Here is a 20,880-nt window from a genome sequence, read left to right as displayed (position 1 = left end):
GCTTTTTTAGATTTGAAAGTGACGTCAAAGATTGTAAGAGATCTGTTTTCTTGTAAATTTAGTGGGAATCTATTCAGAATTAATTGCTCGGGCCACTGTTCAATAAAAAACCCCTACAAATTATTTATACATAAGGACTGAAACGATTGCAAAGAAAAAGCATCCACTTTTACGTCTGACAATTTCTGCGAGATCACGCAGAGTCTACTCTGTACATGTGTAATAGCCGCCCGAAAGAAAGGATCGGATAGAAAAAGCCTTGAACGTCATTATCAACGGTATCTCAATTTTGTTTCTTTCAGTGAGAGCGGCTAAAACAGAGGCAAGGCGAATCGCACGACGAACACGCACATACCACACGGTGCGAAAATCTCTTAGGTGAAGCCAAGGAGAAAACAGGAATTCGCTTAGAGTCAGTTTCAACTGGTGGAAATTGATTTTCCGCCGGATATACTCATCGTAACTAGTTCGTACTTTTAGTCGTTTTAAAATATCTCGGTCTCCGGCGGTCTAGTAAACACCACCGAGTTCTAATACTAGACAGAATATGCTAAGAAGTACATCATGTGAGGCAGAAACCGGCTTGGAATATCCATTCTAAAAGCAAGTGAATCTAATATCAGTTTGTACAAGCGATCTTTTTAAGTCATATGTACAAACGGGAAGAGAATCTTTCTGGGACAATTTTTTTTCCGACCTTTCCCTCACGTCATGCGGTATAATTTACATTTGAATCTAAGTCACTATTTTCTAAATAAACTTCATCACTTAGTTTAGCTGAATGTGTTGCGTTGGCACAGCGATTTTTATTAACAAGAAACGTTCTTTTCCTGGTCAGATAGCATCGCTAACACCTACTCCTATTGTGAAACGACGAAAGTGAGCCATTGAAATTGACGCGATATGTATGAACACACCTGCCATTTTAAAGCGCGCCCGTAAGTGGAGGAATAAATTCCAAGTAAATAGTATTCCTGTCTTTCATTTTTCAAGCTTCTCGAGAGATCGATCTTAAAGTTGCGTTAAAATAAGACTGGTAAGAGACAGGTATTCACCGCGAAGCGCGTTCTAGCGACCTAATTTAAGAAATGATGTGGAACTGATGCCGGCATACAACAAAAAAGGGAATTCTCATTATTCTCACTACCGACAAGGGAAAAGGTTAAATTACTCATAATAAAACAACACAGGAACTTCCCGCAAGCGCTAGCCAGTATGTCTCGATTTATAAAAATAGCTTTATTGCTCTTTATATATTTATAGTACAGTTCCTTGTCGTCTTTTTCTGTGGAAATTTCTTACGCTACAAGCACTGCATACAACTACAACTACATTCTGTAACTGAACTATGGATCATTTATAGAAAACGGAAATTCAGTACACACTAAACTATATTTAGAGAGAGTCAATGGACGAAAACGATCAAACTTCTTTACGATTCTTACTCCGAACAAATACAATAATTATTAGTGTCTCAACACCTTGAACCTGTTGAAAATAACATCCGCCAATGTTCACTTGTTTTTTTTTTTAATCAAGCTTTAATAAATGGTATGTCAACGTTTTCCTCGCAATACTGCATTAACCTGACATCAATTGCATGTGGTTAAACAAAACATTTAACACACAAATTAAGCAAAGAAACAGGCAAAACTGAAAAAATCTCGACTTAGAAATGAACTCAACATTTCGGCTCTCAATGTTTGGGAGGAAATTCCCATTTTGTTTTTCTGTATTAACATGTTTAATTTGCACTACGACTAATAGACTGTATTTCCTAAAAAATTAAAACAAGTTCTATCAACTCCAAATCTCCCATTTGAAAATTCCATTGATATTTAAGGGGGAATAACAGATAGTTACCATTCAGTTAACCATCAACTGAATAAATACTGATATTTTGTGTTTCAGGTAGCACTGTGCTGCAACTTGTCTTCCAAACAACCATTCAAACAATCGCCAACAGTCACAGGTAGATTTGCCACTTAATATCTTTTAACGTTTCCTTATAGACTTCCTGTGCGGTACGTACTGGCTGGAGTGTGGTAATTATTGCCATTTTCCTAATGGTAAAAATAACAGACAATGATCGACTGACTACATGATTCGTAACACAAAAATACAATTTGATTGTATTGCTCAGTAGCATTGGTTAAACAGGTATTTACCTTCATGTCATACTCCAAAACAAAAGCCGGTATTTCCAGTTGATCTGGGTCAATCCAGTCATACAGGTATTGAATGCCAGACAGAAAGTGTACTTTCTCTTTAATAGACGAAGCAGTGAAAGTCGTGAAGAACCATGTGACAATTCTCGCCCAGAGGGTGGGGTGCACTATATAGAATGCCTTCAGGTTACGTCGATACCTATGTTCAAATGACAAGTGTTAGCGCCATTCAGCCCCTGGTTTATCAAAGTGAGCGATATCGAGACTATTCTTACAGCTTAGTTTTCTCCCACATGGTTGAATTTTAATCAAATTCACTACAATGACAGGAACCTAAAAAATATAACGATAAGACTAACTTGTTATCCACCAGGTGATATATGTCCTTCAAGAAAGACAGAGGAGGCTGATTTTCCTCGGAACTTAGCGTATGCAAGTACACGATAACGTAATCTCTGTTAACAATCTTGTCCAACACATAGATAAAATATGCCACTGCCTGCCAAAATACAAACAACAGCTTGCATAAGGTATACAAACATCAACTTTTAAAAGCTACCCCACAGACAAACGATGAAAGTTTGTGATTCACTTTAGTATGGCTCTGCAGCACTGAGTCAGTTAATGTAATATACCACAAATTTGTTATATGAGGCCTTCTCCCCTTAAAACAAACCTCTTCATTGAACACAGAAAAACCCTCCCATAAAACAGTGACTTTTTTATGCTTTTTAAACATTTCCCTACGACCAGTGAGCATGCAGTATCCAAAATAATGTCGAACCGATTGCATGCTCTCATAATCCATAAATAAAACCAACAAGAGAGATTTTGAAGTCCGCGGCTTCTTATCAGAATTCATTTTTATGTCGAGGAAAAGGTTGTTGTTATTCATCGTGGTAGATGCAATAATAAAGTGTATTATCGTTTGTCTCACGATGTAGTCACTTGAGATGTAGATCGCGACGTTTCGACTACTTACTGCTGTACCACTGTTTTGGCTACAAAAATAACACCACAATAACATACTTGAATTGATGCAAATACAATTCAAGTGGACCACCCAGCATTACTATTACTTCCCACTTTTTCACGAAGCCTGTCTAAAGGTCAAAGGACAGTAGGACACGCCACAATTTGCACGGGTGTTAAGCATCTTGTGAATTTGTACCATACAAAAACTGCAATGTAAATTGTCACTTTCTGACTTTTAGAATAAGAATCGTGACAAACTTTTGGCTACCTGTTCTACTAATTTAGTTGTTCCTGACCTTGATTTCTGAAAATAGTGCTCTCTTGAAAGGACATACGTACCACCCCTCCCCTTGCGAAAGAAGGCCACTGACACAAATATGGAAACACACCTTGTTCAAGTCGACATTTCTTGCTTGAAAATGCCGACCAACAAATACTACAACAGGTCTGCCTAGGAAATCTACACCTGTAAGATTAAGAATTCAGAGATATCAGCTTTATATAACACCTTTCTCATTAGTGTGCCTGTAAGTGAGTGTAAAGGAACTGCTGCAAATTAATTACAGAACTACCTACCATGCTGTGATTGACTGGAAGACGTGCTTTTGAAATAAGACTGCTCAAACGAAATGAGCAAAAATGTCAGTACTGACTGGTAATTTACTATAGCAAACAGACCTGACTGGTATACCATCTTAAGTCTGACAAGACTTGACAAGTCCTCTGTCCTAGCTCGTCGTAACCATCTCTGATACCTGATAAAGAAATGAATATATGAACTTTAAACAGATGAAAACAGTAAATACAATTTGCAATTTTCCATGCACTTTGTCTTGAAACTTCTAAACAGCAAGAAAACTTACATGAAACACTTCAATGCTAAACATATCATACAATGCAACAGTGGTTAAACACACAGTATGTACACGGTGAACTCTGTCACACTGCTGTACGATGTGCAACACATTGACTGGTATGAAATATAGCAACAACCAGGTTCCATAATTATTATAACCACTCGATCTTTTTGAGTCTTTTTTTTGTCTAATGGAAATTTCAAACTTCTCTCCGACAACAGTGGAAAATGAGCTGCTATCTTTCACAGAAGTGGACACAACTAAGCTGAAGCATAATATTATTTGTGACAAAATCACTGTCAAACAGTTGTGGATATGAGAAGACCATTATTTGTAATAAAATTATTGTAGTCATTTGGAGATCATATGGCAGGCAATCAGAAACAAAATAGTGGCACCCATTTATTTCAATATCTTAGAATTTTTCCATAAAATGGCTTATCAAATACTTTTAATTAATGACCCCATATACCTCATGAACCTGTCTTCAGAGTTTGATAATTTGGTTAACTAAGTTTGCCTTACACTCTCTCATGCTGAACGGCATGCAGTTCATTGGGGGATCTTTGTAATCGTTGTCTTGTTAGCTGGTCATGATCTCCTGCCATTGCTGTGAAGGAATGTTTTCCAATAGTAGATGAATCCAACATGTGAACAGCACCAGCTTCTTCAGCTTCTTCTACTTCATCATCTGCACACACACACACACAAAAGAGAGAGAGAGAAAGGCAACAAACTCACCATGAGAGTTAATTTACCTTTACCAACTTAAAACTGATACAAAGCAAGTTGCCTATCATAATCATTAAAATAAATCAGAGCTCAATAACATTACAGCCAAAAAATTGAAAGAGGGTGAGAGCAAGGCCTCTTAGATTAAAACGACTTTTTAAAAAGGTTTTAGTTTGAAAGGAGGTTTGACTTATAGTCAAGATCTTTTCACAACTAGATCATGAACTTAAATATCTTTATTGACATGCTGCAAGGGTTTGGCTTGTGGTGTCACAGTCTATTTTAAAAAGACATTCTTATGTTTTGTAACTTTGTAAATTGGTTATTGACTTTTGTCAAAGTAGTGAATCTAAAATGAGATGTTAGATATGAGATGGTCTTAGTGATGGTCAACAATAAATTATCAATGGCTATTTAATGGTGTCCTTACTTTTACACAACAAACCTCTCTACATTGTACTTAACATGTATTTATGGCTGCAAACACCAATTTTGATGAGACACCAACACCTCATTTCATTTTGCAAAATCAACAATAGCCAAGCTATCATGATCAGGATGCACATACAAATCAAAAACCAAATAATTTAAGTTGATCAGGGAGCATTATGTTAAACTGCACATGCCACTAACTTCTCACACCTTACACTAGCCATGAATGTGTATGACATAATGATGTACTAAAGCATACCATCGTCAAAGTCTCTTTGTCCCAGTGGTTTATCCATGATCCTGATTTGTCTTTCAGCAATCACTGGCTCACCATTCTCATTTCCTTCAATTACAGGAGAAGACAGTGATCAACTTTGACTTTTGACACACACACAATTGTTAATGCTGTATGTGTAATTTAAACAACTACTGTAAATTATCATAATACTCTCTTAACATTATTTGAGTGAGCTGAATATAACTGACTTGACTTGACAACTAGAAAATAGAAAGACTTTATTTTTTCTAGTAGCTATTAAACAAGCTAATTTTTCCACGAGAAAAATAACAAAAGCAATAAAAATAATATACTGTAAAATACAGATTACAATTCTGTACAATATTTACAATTAACAGCTAAAATGAAATAAATCTGTATACTGAGTATTTTAAAATACTATATTTATTAGGTTGAATAATTAGGTTTTAACAAATTAACAGCCACTTGTGAATATGCTATAAATAAACCACATTATTCTCATTATCATTGTCATCATAATTATTTTTTCCCAACAAGCCAGAAGAGAACATTTGTTGCCATGAAAAGAAAGTTTCCTAGGTACAGCTATGCACCAAAATTATGAATAAATTAAATGGTAAATTCAAGCCATATCACTAAGTTCATTTTCTTCAATGGCATTATCATCATGTTCCTCGTCAGCATTCAGTTGCTTGAGTGCATCATTTGAACAGATATCAAATTATAACATGGTGTTGTAACAAGTCAAAACAGATTCAGTGAATGGTACTTAATTTTTTACTGTTAATGTAATTTTCCAACCAAGCTCTTGATTTCACTGTTGCCAGTATTTTTCAAAGCCAAATGTTTGAGATATGTTTGAGAATAATTATGAATTCAGTCATTGTGAGACAGGTTAAATCAAACATTGCTTAAGGTAACAGAGCAAACAGTTTGAGTGAAAATTTCACCAACTGACAGAGCCAGAGACAGAGAGTGGTTTACATGTAGTTTGAACTGTTTCTTCCCACGAGAACATAACCTCCGTCCACACTACAACACATATAAAGCAGACTGAGAAATTTATCTCACCAATATCATCAGGGAGTTCATTCAGTGCGAAGTCCTCCTCCTCCTTGTTTCTAGGAAAGTAGAGAGGCATGACCTTCCTGTAAATGGCCTGAAAACAATTAAATATGAATCAAATTTAATACCCCTGACTGTAATAATAGCTAGTACTTGACTAAGACCAAAATCACTTCATTGACCATCACCTCATCAGCATTTTCAACAGCAAAAACAACAAGTTCGATATCTGCAAACTTTTCTAGAAATCGTCGGACAGTCCCTGTTAAAAGAGGATACAAAAAAATAAGGAAAAAAATTGTTTCTGCTATTAACGCAAACCAAGGTAACGATAAAAATAAATCGTCTGATAGCAATTCTGTTACCAATTGTTTGGTGCAAAGCCATCAAAAGTGAAGAGAAACAAGAAAAAAGTGGTGACCAGTGATCGCTTTTGGCCCATAATTTTAATGTACTAATAGAAATTGTTGCATCTAAAATGTAAATTACTTACGCAAAGCAATGTGAGCACCATCCTCAGGGGGATACCCTCGTCTTGAAGTGTTTATTACACAAAGACCAACTGATGCAATTCGTGACTCCCTAAAAGATAAAATGCACGTGGTTTAAAACACATCAATCAGCTCAGTATATCCTTAAAGCATGAAGAGTATTGCAGTGGAAGTGCCAATCTACAAACCCTTTCATGGAAGGTTTTGCCTCATTTTATAAAACCTGTACAAAAAAGTCAATTGAAAATAAAAATCAAAGTGGCTATGAGCCACTCAAGTTGGAAAATGGATCGTCTGTAAACAGTGACAATTTTGATGCCACTGACTTGAGGTTTTAATCCACAGGTTAAGTTAAAGTTAAAGCCCATAGTGCAAAACGCAACCGCAAGAGAATATACAAGGAGATGTAACACTGTTGAAAACATTCATGAGGTTTTCAGTCCGAGAAACCGAGACAATTATAAAGAAAGAAGGGGGGCATCAGGATTTTCAGTTTTGTGGTTTGGGCTATTTTTTGGCTCGGTTTTTCGGTTTTAGTGACAAAAGACTTGATTTTTTTGGTTTTGGTGTTCATTGTGGTTGGCGGATTTTTTGTTTTTTAGCATCTGGTTTTCGGTTTTCATAAAAAAATACAAGTGGTTTTTCGGTCTTGGTATCCGATGAGGTTTTTGGTTTTTCCTTTTTTGTCCTATTTGGGCTCTGGTTTCTCTTCGATTTGAGTTGCAATTGATCTTGAATAGCTGTGAAACACCGAAGTTATTGAGAGGAATGCATGACAAACTAAATGTCACGGTAGGGGATCACACGTCTCAAATGACGCCCGAGACTTTGACCTTGCAGACCAGGGCAATCATTTGGTCAATTGCCACCCTTCCCCCCTGCACCAGCAACAGAAGAAGCAATTGTGGATTGTGTTGTGTTTTTTTTACGAGGAGGGGAAAGGTGGCGAGAATTTTCAAAAGAAAAACACGTTTAGATGTAAAGTGAAAAGGGAAGAGAGAAGCCTGCAGAAGCTAAGATACTAAAAGATACGTAGGCTTCAGACAAGTCCATAACATTCACAAATACTTTGATAAAATTAGTGTTAGTGTAATTTGCCCTGTATGCCAAACTTGTCACCATTGTATTGGTTTTTGATGGTTTTGTATACGGTTTTCCGTTTTGGGCGGATTTTTTTGCGGTTTTGCAGTTTTGGATGATTTTTTCTTCGGTTTTGTGGTTTCTAATATACCCCAATGCCCCCCTCAGAAAGTACCGCTTCTTGTCCGATCACCAAAGCAAATAATAATTCTCATTTTCATTCCTCTCATTTTTTTCGTTCCTTATTTTCCCAGCCAGTATCAGTTATTTTTTTTCTATCTTTGTTACCTTTTCTCATCTTAGAAATTAAAAAAAGTGCGTTCAGCATAGAGTCACTATACCACAAGGACAGCACCACGTCTCATCCACTCAACAAAGTTAAGCCCTGTTTGGCGGGGTTAATACTTGGATGGGTGACCAAATACAAAACTGAAAACCCCGTGTTGTAATAACTTCTTTTTTTCCCCTTCCCTTTTCAAGGCAATATTAAAGACTGCAGAACTCCCAGCCTTGTGTAATGTTGGTCCTTCTACATTTATTTATCAACTACTTTGTTCCTCATTTCACCATGTCTGTATTTACGTGTTTAATTAAAACATTGTATAAATAAACAGCAGAACACGTTGTTCCAATTCTCCTCAATTCTCGCCTGTTGATCTCCTAAAACATTTAATCACGGCTTGAATCATTCGAAAATTCATACAGCTCATCAATTTTGTGACTTTCAATGTCTTCTTTTTTTGGCAATCGAGTATGGTGAAATCTGCATGAGCGGGCACATTCGGGAAATGAGCTATTTATATAATAATTACAGGTAGCTTCTATTTAAAAAAACATTTGTGCAAAAGTTCATTCAATGTAGAGCATTTTTTCAGTAAGATATTGAGTACTTGCATCAGAAATTCAAAGAATACCTAACTTGACACAGTGCAAGCGAATGTAAAACGGCCTTAAATGGTGGATGTTCCAAACCTGGGGGGAACTCCTATATGAAAAGATTGGGGATGCTCATCGTCTTGGGTACAAATCAAGTATTCTGGTCTCACTTAAGGTGTTGACGACAAAACGTCACCATTTGTAGCTGTGAAAGTAACCTTTAGGGTGCACTCGAAGAAATGATAATTAAAAGAAACACTCTCATTTAATTTCTGTTTTTAGGCTTGATTTCCGCTGATCTCTCGAGTACGCTACTCTGGTCTACAAGTGCGTGAGGGATACTTCCTTGAACAGTGGCAAGTAATCGAACCTATTCTGTTTTAAGTGGTATCTTTTAGGGGTCTAATGAAGCTTGAGCAACTCCCGTATTAGGCTCCTTTAGGAGTAAAATTCAAATTTTCCAAAAAGCATCCCTGACCTTTTCATATTGGAGTTCTCCCCAAGGTTTCAAATGTCTAACAGGATGTGAAGGAGTGAAGGAGTGATGGGATGAAATCGCTTCAACACTACAACTTGGAAAATAATATTTTCCAAGTTTAAAAAGCCAACACGACTCACACTTTGAGTGATTTAACACACCTCACAATCTTCATAACACTCCTGTAAGAAGAGTAGAGAGCACTTTCTGCTGCAGTCTTGTATTTGACATTGTATCGAGGACCAACAGTATGAATAACATATCTGCAAATACAAAACAAAAATAGCACGTGCATTATTCTTTCTTTGATATACAACTCTCAATCCTGGGAACTTTGAGGAACAAAAAGTGCAATCAACAGCCAACACAACAACTACAATGGTGCAAATAATCAAAGTAATGTGAATAATTGTCAGTGATCTGTATCATTTGCCACCTACCTTGCTGGCAGATTGTAGCCTTTTGATATTTTAGCTTCTCCAGTCCTACAACCTACCCAGGGCAAAACATTGATTTATGTCATCTTATTTTATACCAACTGAGAGCAAAGGAGGCAGATAGCTTAAACTATGTTTATGCTGTGCCTTAAAGGAGGTCACTCAATTCTTGACATACTCTCTCTATTACAGAATATCCCTAGGTACAAACAATAGAGAACATGGAATTTCCTGAGTGTACATGACTGCATATGAGCATTATGACAATTTCTTGAATTAAACAGTAGGCAGCATGGCTGAGTGGTTTAAGGCACTGGTGTTGTAATACGAGGTCCTGGGTTCAATGCCTCCACCCTGCCACTAGCAGGATTTGTTTCTTGGTAGTCCCGAGTTCAAATCCTTGGTCATGCTTTGTAAATAGCCAACTGATCTGCCTCCTGCCAGTTGGGATTTTTGTTACACTTATTTGAAATATTTGTTTCCTTTCTTTCAATGGCATGCCTGTAAACTAGCTAAGCTTAGTGCTTGTATAGCTAAGTGCATGACCACTATAAATAAGATTTACATTCTTACATTTACATAACAAAACATAACTTTCCCAGTCAACACAATTTTCCCCCATCCCAGGAATTGCATGATGAACAAAAATATGTTTAGGAAACAAACAAACCTAGACCACCAGTAGATGGAAAGATGACTGTATCAGCAGTAAACTGCTGCACTTGTTTATCGTGATTACCGATAATGGGTAGAAATGCTATCCAGGAACAGCAATTTCATACACTCTGCAATGACTGCAAGTTACTGGCATTATGCCACAGCCTTGGTACGAACAACTACAGGAAAAGCACTCTCGGTGATTGTAATCACTAAGAATGGCCAGGTTTGACAGCAAAATGTGTTGCAACACCCATGGATTAAAAAAACAGAAATCCTGGAGTTGGATTTAGCCATATGTACAAATGAGTCTGGCTTCATTTCGACGTCGTTCTAGCCACATTGGAGTACAAGCGCGCACGGCACGAAATTGAGCAGCGAAGTCACGAGATGAGAAAGTGAGCCTGCCCTGATCTCCGCAAATTTTTCATTTCCACCCCGGAAACTGCAGAAAAATAAGCCAACTAATTTTCACCAGAAGTATGAACTTTGGCAGCTCAGATTTCTCGGGATTTCATAACAACATGCAGGCGTGATATACATTGTTGATAAAGTTTTGCCAAAGAGAAACTGTCAATGCTTATGTCTAGCAAGGACACACACTTGATTTCAAGTGATCTTGCTCAATTGGCAGTCTGCACTCTGATGATGCTGGTAAACATGCAAATGCCTTCGTATTGTTTTGTTGCCCACTTACAATCACATATGCTTGTAATATTTAACTCTTCTCATATGCAGCTGGCAACATGACAAGTACGTCTTGATACATTAACAACTTTCAACTGCTATTTCCTGCTCCCTCTTTAGTTTGAAATTTAACCAGAAATAGACTGGGACTTTGTTAAAACATCAGTAATATCGGCACTCAACTCTTCCTCTGACTCCAAATGTGGATGACTTATTTCTTATTGAGAGAACGTGCGGTAAATTACCGACTCCGTGGGGATCTAATCACTCCTCATCAAAAATAATAGATTGACAGTTTTCTCATATTTCCTGCATTTCGACCAATGGTATTTCACTTCACTCAGGCGAAGCAGAAATGAAAAAAAATACAGAGATCAAGGCAAGCTCACTTTCTTGGCCTCTTCACCAGACTCCTTCCCGCCAAATCGCTTTGCTCTTCGCCACTCACGCGTGACTCAAAGGTGAGCCTGCTTGCAGGCTAACGTTGTTCAAGAGAGGGCCACTGTAGCTCATTAAGGAGATGGGTCACAGACCCCAGTGTTTGATCGTAACAGTGTTTAACAAAACAAGCGACTTGCAACTAGTACTGTAACTGCATACCTCTGAAACACTTTGATCCAACAAATGCACTTCAGGTGCCACATTTATACATATGGCAGGAAGAATGTCACCTTAACACCACTAACATACTTGATATCTACAAATAAGCTTAAGCTTTCACTCAACCAATCTAGCATTCACCCTAAACCCAGGGGTTTTGTTAACATTCTCAGCAGGAGAGCAACTGGTTTTTACTGGCACAAAAAACTACTTGAACTGAACTTCTAATACAAGAAAAATCTTCCCCTAAATCAAACCAGGCGGACAAAATTGCCCTCACTACCAGTCAATTTGCTTGGTGCCTACCAACTATGCAGAGAAAACCTTCTGCCAAGGAGCGATGTTTCGTCGAAAACTGTGACTTCCCAGGGCATTGTATTAAACTTCAGGGCAACTGGCATAGGTAAGATGCTGTAAGCATGATAAACAAAGCTACTGCCCTCAACAAAAAGCCCTTGAAAGTTTTGGGGAATTTGCCAATTGGCCATTGCAATCAATGACTAGCCCCAAGGAAAACAGTGAGTTTTGTTTCCCCGAGACCCTCAGTGTTCCCCAAGGCAAAGCCAAGGGAACATTGAGGGTCGAGGGGAAACAAAACTCTCTGTTTCCCGAGGGGCCAGTCATTAAGTGTTGTGTTATACCTCCTGACTCAAAAATAGAAAAACACTGCGAAATTATTTGCTTGACGCCTATCCTGGCTGTGCTTGCAGTACGAGTGACAGTCAAACCGAGCTGTCCTACCGAAACAACATGATAACAGTCTTCTTCTTCGCAGCTAACAAAAATAAAGACAATTAATACTTGAGTTGCTTTGCCTTCTTCTAATGCTTAACTCGAGAATTCTGGTTTGGTTTGACAAGGAACAACATATTTTGTCGTAAATTAATGGCACAACTTTTTTCCTACCTGGCGAGTGGCGACAGTGATCAAAGAGTGAGTTGCCGAACGCGGTTGACCCATTTTAAAAGCTTGCAGACACAAAATGTTCAAATTTTCCCCTTTGTTAATCTGATATGTTTTTGCCGAATTATAAATCCCTTTTCTTGAATAATGAATGCCTTCTCCGGTGAGAAACGCTGCCCAACTTCAATGGCTTTTTGACATCAGACCGACTGGCACACAAATTTGCCGCCATTTCAAGGTGCAGGACCTGATCAAGTGCGAGTCGAAAGTTCAAGTTGTTGTTTCCCTAGGGAGTTAGTGAGTTTTGTTCGCCCTAGGGAGTTAGTGAGTTTTGACCCATGGCATGTGACACGTAATCCTCCAATTGGAAAACGTATTTGAGTTGGGAGGTATAACAAGCCCAATTATCCCTCTTCTCCTCAGTGAGTTGTCATATAATTGTAACAAACAAGGCACCTTACCAAGTAATTGTGTTTTACATTCCTGTAACAGTTCCGGGCCAGCTAAACGATGGATTCTTTCACTTAACACTCCTCTGTTACTAAGAGATTCATTTGTTGTGTTTACTATTGCAATTGTATTCAGTTTAGTAATATCACCGGACCTACAACAAGATAAATAACAGAATTTAGCATTGACTTCATAAGGAGTGATTATGGTAATATCAATCAATTATGGTACAATATATTAAACATTACCAACTTCGTATAAATTGACAACTGGAAACTTGAAATCATATTCGAAAATGCTTCACAAAATGTCACACCACGACGACTCTCAAAACAGTTCGGCCTACAATTTTCGTAGATCTCAAAGTCACCCACACTTCCTATCTGTAAAATATTGAATCGATCATGACATTTAAAAAATATATATTTGACCGAATTTGAACCACTAATTATTTCTTTAAGGGATTAATTAACTTTTGGAAATTCTTCGCTGGAAACCAATGGGCCAAGCTAAGGAGATACAGACGATTGCTGCATGCACACCGATATTTTTCAGAAAACAACATATCTCTGCACTGGCATATCTTTTACACCTAATTAAAATGAAAAAATCTTACTGAAAAACACAAATAAACGTCAATAAATACACACCAAAGAGCTACTTTAGAGTTTAAGTCTTGGCGAATAGGAAATGGATTCTGTGTTCTTGCGCTACTCGCTGGCGATCCTGCGTTTTCATAAGCCGGAACCGGAGTGGAACTCCATCTTGGAAGAGAAAGAGCGTCCACAATAGGTGCTGTCACTCCAAGAGGGTCCATGGCACTGTCACAAACACTAGCTCAAATACATAAACTTAGCTTAACCTCGTGCAGCGAAGTAAAAACGTAACTCAAAATGTACTAGGTTTTCGTGTTTCTCGGATGTATTTCGAAAGAGGCAAATGTGCAGAAACGCACACATCACTGGCCAGCGAGACCCGTGCTTCATATAACAAGCCTTTGTGTGTACCTCCTCACCAACCAATCACGTGTACCGGGTGTAGAGCCACTTTCACAATAAGTACAGTACTTGCAAAAAATTTCTGACAAAAAAGTGTCCAAAAATGAAACCGTCCGAAGTTTTTAAGGATCCGAAATTTCAAGCATCCGAAAAGTTTACAGTACAGTATAAAACTTTTATAAGTACAGTACGAACCTCCTTGGGAGAAGCCATCACACATGTGTTCAAGGCCAATATACATGATAGAGCTAGAACTCGGATTAAGCTTTGCTAGTTCTTTTTATCACTTTATGGAGCAAACTCTAGTTGAGACACCGCTTAAGATACGTAACGGCTTGTTAGAATTTGAGGTATCTACTCGTCGGTGTATCTGTAAAACCTTGAGGATGCAGTAGAACTATCCTTTTCTCAGGCGTCGCCCGCACTACCCCGGAGAAATTTGAAAACGCAGATTTACTAATTTCTACGTTAGGCGTACCACACTAATCCGTTACGAAGCTTTTTGAAAACGCTCTTTAAACCAGAGGAATTTGAAAACACCGGCGTTGCGTTTTAATGTGGACGGAAAACATTTTGAAAACGGAGCTTTACGAAAACGATGACGTCACGATAATCATGTGATTTCCCTTCCAATCAGAAATCCAAAATGGCCGGTGATTGTTGCGTTTTCGAATTTCTCCGCCGCGGTCATGTGGGCGGGGCCTCAGATGTTATTTCGGTACCAATTAGTGTTTTGCAGGCGTGTTGACTTTAGTTATGTGTCCGGAATTTTTGTCCGAATTTGTCCGAAGTGATAAAAACAGTGTGCGAAAACTAAACGTCCGAAATTTTTTGTAATTAATAATGTGGCTTTATTTGCGTGACCAAATAATTTCATACAATTATCAGACCAGCGGATTAGACCCACATGACTTAAGATAGACCGGCTCATGACGCACATGATGAGCACGCTCAAGGTGAATGATCTTCACTGCATTTACCCCGTCAGGGGTACCCTGAGTCTGACAGGTCTGGCTCCCAATACCAGCGGTTCAGGTTTTGAGGGGTACCCCCGCGTCACTCCTATCATTCTTTTAAGTTTGAACTTTTCGTCCCTTGAGATCGATGTTTAGGTTTATACATCCTTTTCCCCTTCTGGCACCACATGATTCAAATATAGATGCTAACATATGAAGAATTGATGTAATTTAGCTTTAATTTTTAAAATTTGTATTCATAGTTCATTCATTGTAAGTTCATTAGCTTAGTTAGTGCGGACGTAGGTCTTGCCTATTCTTTAATTTGTAACCTGCTTTAAATAAACTATGTATGCATGTACATGTATTTATTACATGGTTAGCTCCGTGAGCGGGCAAGATGAATCAAATCCTGCGCTGTGATTGGCTATCCGAGCGGGCAAGATGGAGCTATCTTGCCCGCTCGGGACTACCCGCCGTAGCCCGCAAGAAAAATTTCCCCGAAAGCCATATAATAAATCCTTTATTGAGCAAGCTTGTTCGGTCAAGATGGCTGGATATTGGCCTTGTTCTTTTTTTGCGAGTTTATGGACCTCGACTCCGTCTCGGTCCATAAACTCGCAAAAAACGAACTTGGCCAATATCCAGCCATCTTGACCGAACAAGCTTGCTCAATAACCCATATGTATGTTTCGCGTCTTATTATATTTGTTAATTGATTTATACCGCGCCAATAATTTTATTCCACGCATATTACAAACGTAGCTGTAGCTATTGTGGCGCCATTCTTTGGAAGAGTCTTCCTTGCGACTTAAGGGAAGCAGATGTCCCTGAGGCAATTTAAACGCCTTCTCAAAGGAGATGAATAAGGTAAGGCATTCATGGATAGCAGCTTTTTTTATTTAATTATTTTTATTATATTAGACATTATGCATTAAATGTATTAGCTGACGAATTTTTTACCATGTTTATGTACGTTTGTATCCCTTCCTTTTCATTGGTCCAGATTCCACCATTTGATCTGCAAATAACTGCCTACACTGCCCAGGAATAATGGTCTGCTCATGCGCAATATCGTGTTGCAATATCGCAATATCTAAATGTGTTTTGTTGCAAATAATATTCTGCTCGTGCGTAATTGAACCACGCTCTTGTGTGAAATACGGCAAATGTCAGAGACAAGATTAATTATTTGCAGATCAATTGTTTGCGTCAGCCTAATTGATCTGCTTGCCACAGATAAATAATGGTAATAGGACTGAGTGGAGTCCAATTCGGTCTGTACGAGTAACAAAATCGGACGACCGCGAAGCGGGAGTCCGATTTGTTAATCACAAGTATGATTGCAGACAGAATTGGACGACACGATATCCTGTTACCAATTAATCATAACCATTTCAATTTCCCAAAAAAGTAAAAGATCTATTTGAAAAATAGGTTTTAATAGTCATTTTTTAATATGAAAATTAAAAATATGGAGAATAGCTTAAAAGATGGCTGTGAAGTTTCTTTGAAAACAGTCACCAGAGATAAACCTCCACAATTTTACAAAGTCACTTGCTTGATTTGGTTACTATAGTAATTGTAATCGACGTTGTGATTGGTGGATTTAGTGGGGAGGACTTGAAATGATTGGCTCATGTAACTGTCCGATTACAGGTATCCGATTACAGCCAACTGTCCCAATACACCGCAGATTAATTAGAGCAAAATACAGCAGTTATACACCAATCACATGTGCGGAAATTGTAATTGTTATGATTAATCACGCACAACCTCTCCAATAATTGTTAATTGTTTTGTGATTGGCTCTCAATCTTCCATGTCAATCACTTCAAGGAAGCGTTAGAGCATAAACACTGCTGTAACTACATGCTTTTTTTTCTACTCGCGCTTTGCGCTCGTGTTCTTGAGTCTGCGCTCGTGTTCGCGTTCCACGCTCGTACATCGCGTTGCTGGCTCTGCTCCGCCAAAATGTAGTCTGCATACTTACATGTTATATGTTATATACTTACATGTTACATGTTATAGAGTTCTTGCAATTTGAACAGATAAGAGGGTCATATAAATACTACACCACCAAGAGAAAATAAAAATAACTGAATATGATTTAACAACCTTGCATCCAAATAGGGAGTTGTTGTCAATCTTTTGTTATCATTTCTTTGTTTCCAAAACGACTGTGGGCTTGATACAAATAAATGCAAATGAGTAGTTATTTAACGGCCTTAGTTAATTTTGTACTGATCTTCTTAGGTTGTTGTTTACTTCTTCAATTCCACTTCTGATTCCACTCACTGCTGTATCACCCATAAATGTAATAAAAACCATAAATGTAATATCAACCATAAATGTAATAAAAATTAACCATAAATGTAATACTAACCATAAATGTAATAACTTTTAACCACAAATGTAATAAAACCACTAACCATAAATGTAATAAAATTTGCCCATAAATGTAACAAACTGAACAACCATAAATGTAATATGGCTTAACCATAAATGTAATAAACTGGCTATGACTTCCAAATCAAGGGGCTACAAACTTGTCATTCTCTTTGTGCACTTCTTACTTCAGGACACGGGCCTCTTGCATCAAGTTAGTATTTTAATTAACCCAGAGACCAAAACCGAAGAAGTTATAATTATGGTCTGCGAACATTAAGGAAGTACCCAAGTATGATTAGAAAGTCTATATACCAGAGCGTTTGAAGTGCTGGTGGTTGATGATATTCCATCCATTTGAAAGAGATTGAGGTTCTCTTAATTTACGCCCACTCTTGAGTGCCTCATTAATTCCTATATATACATTCTGGAATTCTGGAACGAAACAGACTTCATCCGGAAATCACACGACAGACGGATTTGTCCGGAATAAGGTGTACTTTGATCTCTGGGCCGAGATTAAGAGTCCGTTGTCCGTATTATAGAGGTGTCACACACACTATGTCACTCTTTATAGCAAAACCTTACTGGACCTATACTTTGGGGTCTAAATTTCTTTGGTAAGTTTGGTCTCGTTAGGGTGTCTCGGGAAAAACCGCCATATTTCACGCCGTATGGGCCTCGTTTAGGACTGCACACAAAGAAATAGTATTTTTGTTTCTTTAAGGAGTCAGGCCTTTAGGGGTCTTATTGAAAATTTCAAGTCAATTTCACGAAGAATGAGAATGGCAAGTTTGTAGCCCCTTGATTTGGAAGTCACAGCCAGTTTATTACATTTATGGTTAAGCCATATTACATTTATGGTTGTTCAGTTTGTTACATTTATGGGCAAATTTTATTACATTTATGGTTAGTGGTTTTATTACATTTGTGGTTAAAAGTTATTACATTTATGGTTAGTATTACATTTATGGTTAATTTTTATCACATTTATGGTTGGTATTACATTTATGGTTTTTATTACATTTATGGGTGATACAGAAGCTGGGACATCCCGAAATTTTCTCACTTGCCTGTGAAATTACTCTAGCTGTGATTAGCCCACGCGTCATCAGGGAGTTTTACAATAAAAACAAGTATACCTGCATACATTTCTACACTCTAACGTTTCGTTAAAAAAAACACATCTACACATTTGTGTTTTCAAAGCACGCAGTTATGCGTCGAGGATTTATACTTGACATGATTACATGTCAATTATTTTTGGGCCCGCAGTCAAGGCTAAACTTCCGCCTGTTTCCTGGACGCATAATCGCGTGGTTTGCATTTTAAACTCGTGTGGGACAAAACGTTGATGTGGCAAGATTGGCTTGAAGGCCGAATAACTTCGGCACGGACACACGGAAACGCGGAAGCACATAAACATTCGCACCGGATAGTACAATTTCGCAAATCCGAGTAGATATATATAAATACAGTCGAACCTCTATCATACGTACACCAAAGGGACAGAGCTAAATGTCCTTATTTACGCCCACATTTGTGTGCCTCATTAATTCCTATATATACATTCTGGAATTCTGGAACGAAACAGACTTCATCCGGAAATCACACGACAGACGGATTTGTCCGGAATAAGGTGTTCTTTGATCTCTGGGGCCGAGATTAAGAGTCCGTTGTCCGTATTATAGAGGTGTCACACACACTATGTCACTCTTTATAGCAAAACCTTACTGGACCTATACTTTGGGGTCTAAATTTCTTTGGTAAGTTTGGTCTCGTTAGGGTGTCTCGGGAAAAACCGCCATATTTCACGCCGTATGGGCCTCGTTTAGGACTGCACGCGAAGAAATAGTATTTTTGTTTCTTTAAGGAGTCAGGCCTTTAGGGGTCTTATTGAAAATTTCAAGTCAATTTCACGAAGAATGAGAATGGCAAGTTTGTAACCCCTTGATTTGGAAGTCATAGCCAGTTTATTACATTTATGGTTAAGCCATATTACATTTATGGTTGTTCAGTTTGTTACATTTATGGGCAAATTTTATTACATTTATGGTTAGTGGTTTTATTACATTTGTGGTTAAAAGTTATTACATTTATGGTTAGTATTACATTTATGGTTAATTTTTATTACATTTATGGTTGGTATTACATTTATGGTTTTTATTACATTTATGGGTGATACAACTGCTTGTAATCTCCTTCACTGTTATTTCGATGCGTCCCGTTTTTCGTGGTTTTACAATCATGTTCGCTAACGTACTCCTGGCGATTGTTCTGCCTATCTCGTGTTAATACTAATTGATTAACAGAGGGATGAACGAAAATGACTATAGGTCTTGGATTTAAGTGTTGAGATTCCTCAATCAATCTCCTGGCCTCTTTGATATCCCATCCCGCAGTATAGAATGAACTACAACTCTGAGCACTATGCTGATAAGCAATTTTTTTTTCTCCTATTGTTCTATTGTTCCGGCGAGTAGCTGTTCCCTCAGTGGTCCGCCGTTGTACCGTTCTCCTGTTGTTGTGTTTCTTGATCGTGGGTATCCATGCTTCAGGAATATAGGAGGATCGAAATGCACCAATCACAGCCGACCTTTGTGATATAAATGATACCGTGCAATCAGTCGACCTTATCGCCTGAAGAAGACTAGCAGTAAGCAGTCGAAACGTCGCGATCTACATCTCAAGTGACTACATCGTGAGACAAACGATAATACACTTTATTATTAAAAAGCATGTCGTTGAAATCCTCTAAGGTCACGCCAGGAAACAAGGCGGTCTCCGCGGTTAATTTTGTAACGTAAAAGCGTTTTAGTGTGGACGGAAAACATTTTGAAAACGGAGCTTTTCGAAAACGACGGCGTCACGATAATCACGATATTCCCTAATCCGAGTTTTCCTCAAACACAAACCCAAAATGGCCGGTGATTGTTGCGTTTTCAAATTCCTCGGGCGCAGTGTAGGCGGGGCCTGAGTTTGGCAGCGTGCATTGACTAGTTACAACGTAATCAAATAAATGTGTCCTTGTTTGGTGACGGATTAGTGTGGAGGGTGGGCTAAGCCTGACACTAGAAATAAAGCTGCGTTTTCAAATTTCTCCGGCGTAGTGTGGGTGGAGTCTAAGTTATCGAAAGCATGTGCATAATGATCAAATAACACACGCCCATGGAGCGTGCAAAGTTTACTTTTTCACGGAAGAGGAATTTGTATGCACTGGCAATGTTAAATAACATTTGATTCATGTTTTAAGGTCGTGCATTATCGAATTGTGATGCTTGGGAATCAAGAGGCTGGAGTTGCCAAATCTTATGCTTCGTTAATAGGCCATTTTACAGTTGGGTGCTCAGTCACCTGGCCTATGAATGCAAGCAGGACTGGAGGTGACTGC

The 20,880-nt window shown here is 38.2% G+C and overlaps 1 protein-coding gene across 1 annotated transcript; it reads right to left on the bottom strand.

Annotated features, from left to right (window-relative positions):
- Positions 1-1,218: 1,218 nt before the first annotated feature.
- LOC110067781 (protein GDAP2 homolog) lies at positions 1,219-14,125 on the bottom strand. The gene is made up of 14 exons (XM_020775113.2): positions 13,798-14,125; positions 13,159-13,301; positions 9,854-9,905; positions 9,575-9,676; positions 6,982-7,070; positions 6,677-6,750; positions 6,495-6,582; positions 5,424-5,507; positions 4,526-4,691; positions 3,822-3,898; positions 3,533-3,609; positions 2,528-2,667; positions 2,169-2,367; positions 1,219-2,063 (listed from the first exon to the last, which is right to left on the bottom strand). The coding sequence occupies exons 1-14, from the start codon at positions 13,962-13,964 to the stop codon at positions 2,007-2,009; spliced, it is 1,515 nt and encodes a 504-aa protein (XP_020630772.2). The 5' UTR covers positions 13,965-14,125; the 3' UTR covers positions 1,219-2,006.
- Between the last annotated feature and the right edge of the window lie 6,755 nt (positions 14,126-20,880).

Source organism: Orbicella faveolata, unplaced genomic scaffold, assembly GCF_042242905.1.
Source record: "Orbicella faveolata isolate gen_17 unplaced genomic scaffold, um_ofav_v1 contig_12, whole genome shotgun sequence".
NCBI lineage: Eukaryota > Metazoa > Cnidaria > Anthozoa > Scleractinia > Merulinidae > Orbicella > Orbicella faveolata.
The sequence above is the reverse complement of the archived record's forward strand: the minus strand, read 5'-3'. Positions and strand labels throughout refer to the sequence as shown.

Coding starts and splice junctions, on each gene's coding strand:
- LOC110067781 (XM_020775113.2), bottom strand. CDS start 13,964: ATGGACCCTCTTGGAGTGACAGCACCTATTGTGGACGCTCTTTCTCTT. Junction 5,508..6,494: donor TGAACTCCCTGATGATATTG/GTGAGATAAATT, acceptor CTGTAATTGAAG/GAAATGAGAATGGTGAGCCA. Junction 3,899..4,525: donor GCCGTTCAGCATGAGAGAGT/GTAAGGCAAACT, acceptor TTTCTTTATCAG/GTATCAGAGATGGTTACGAC.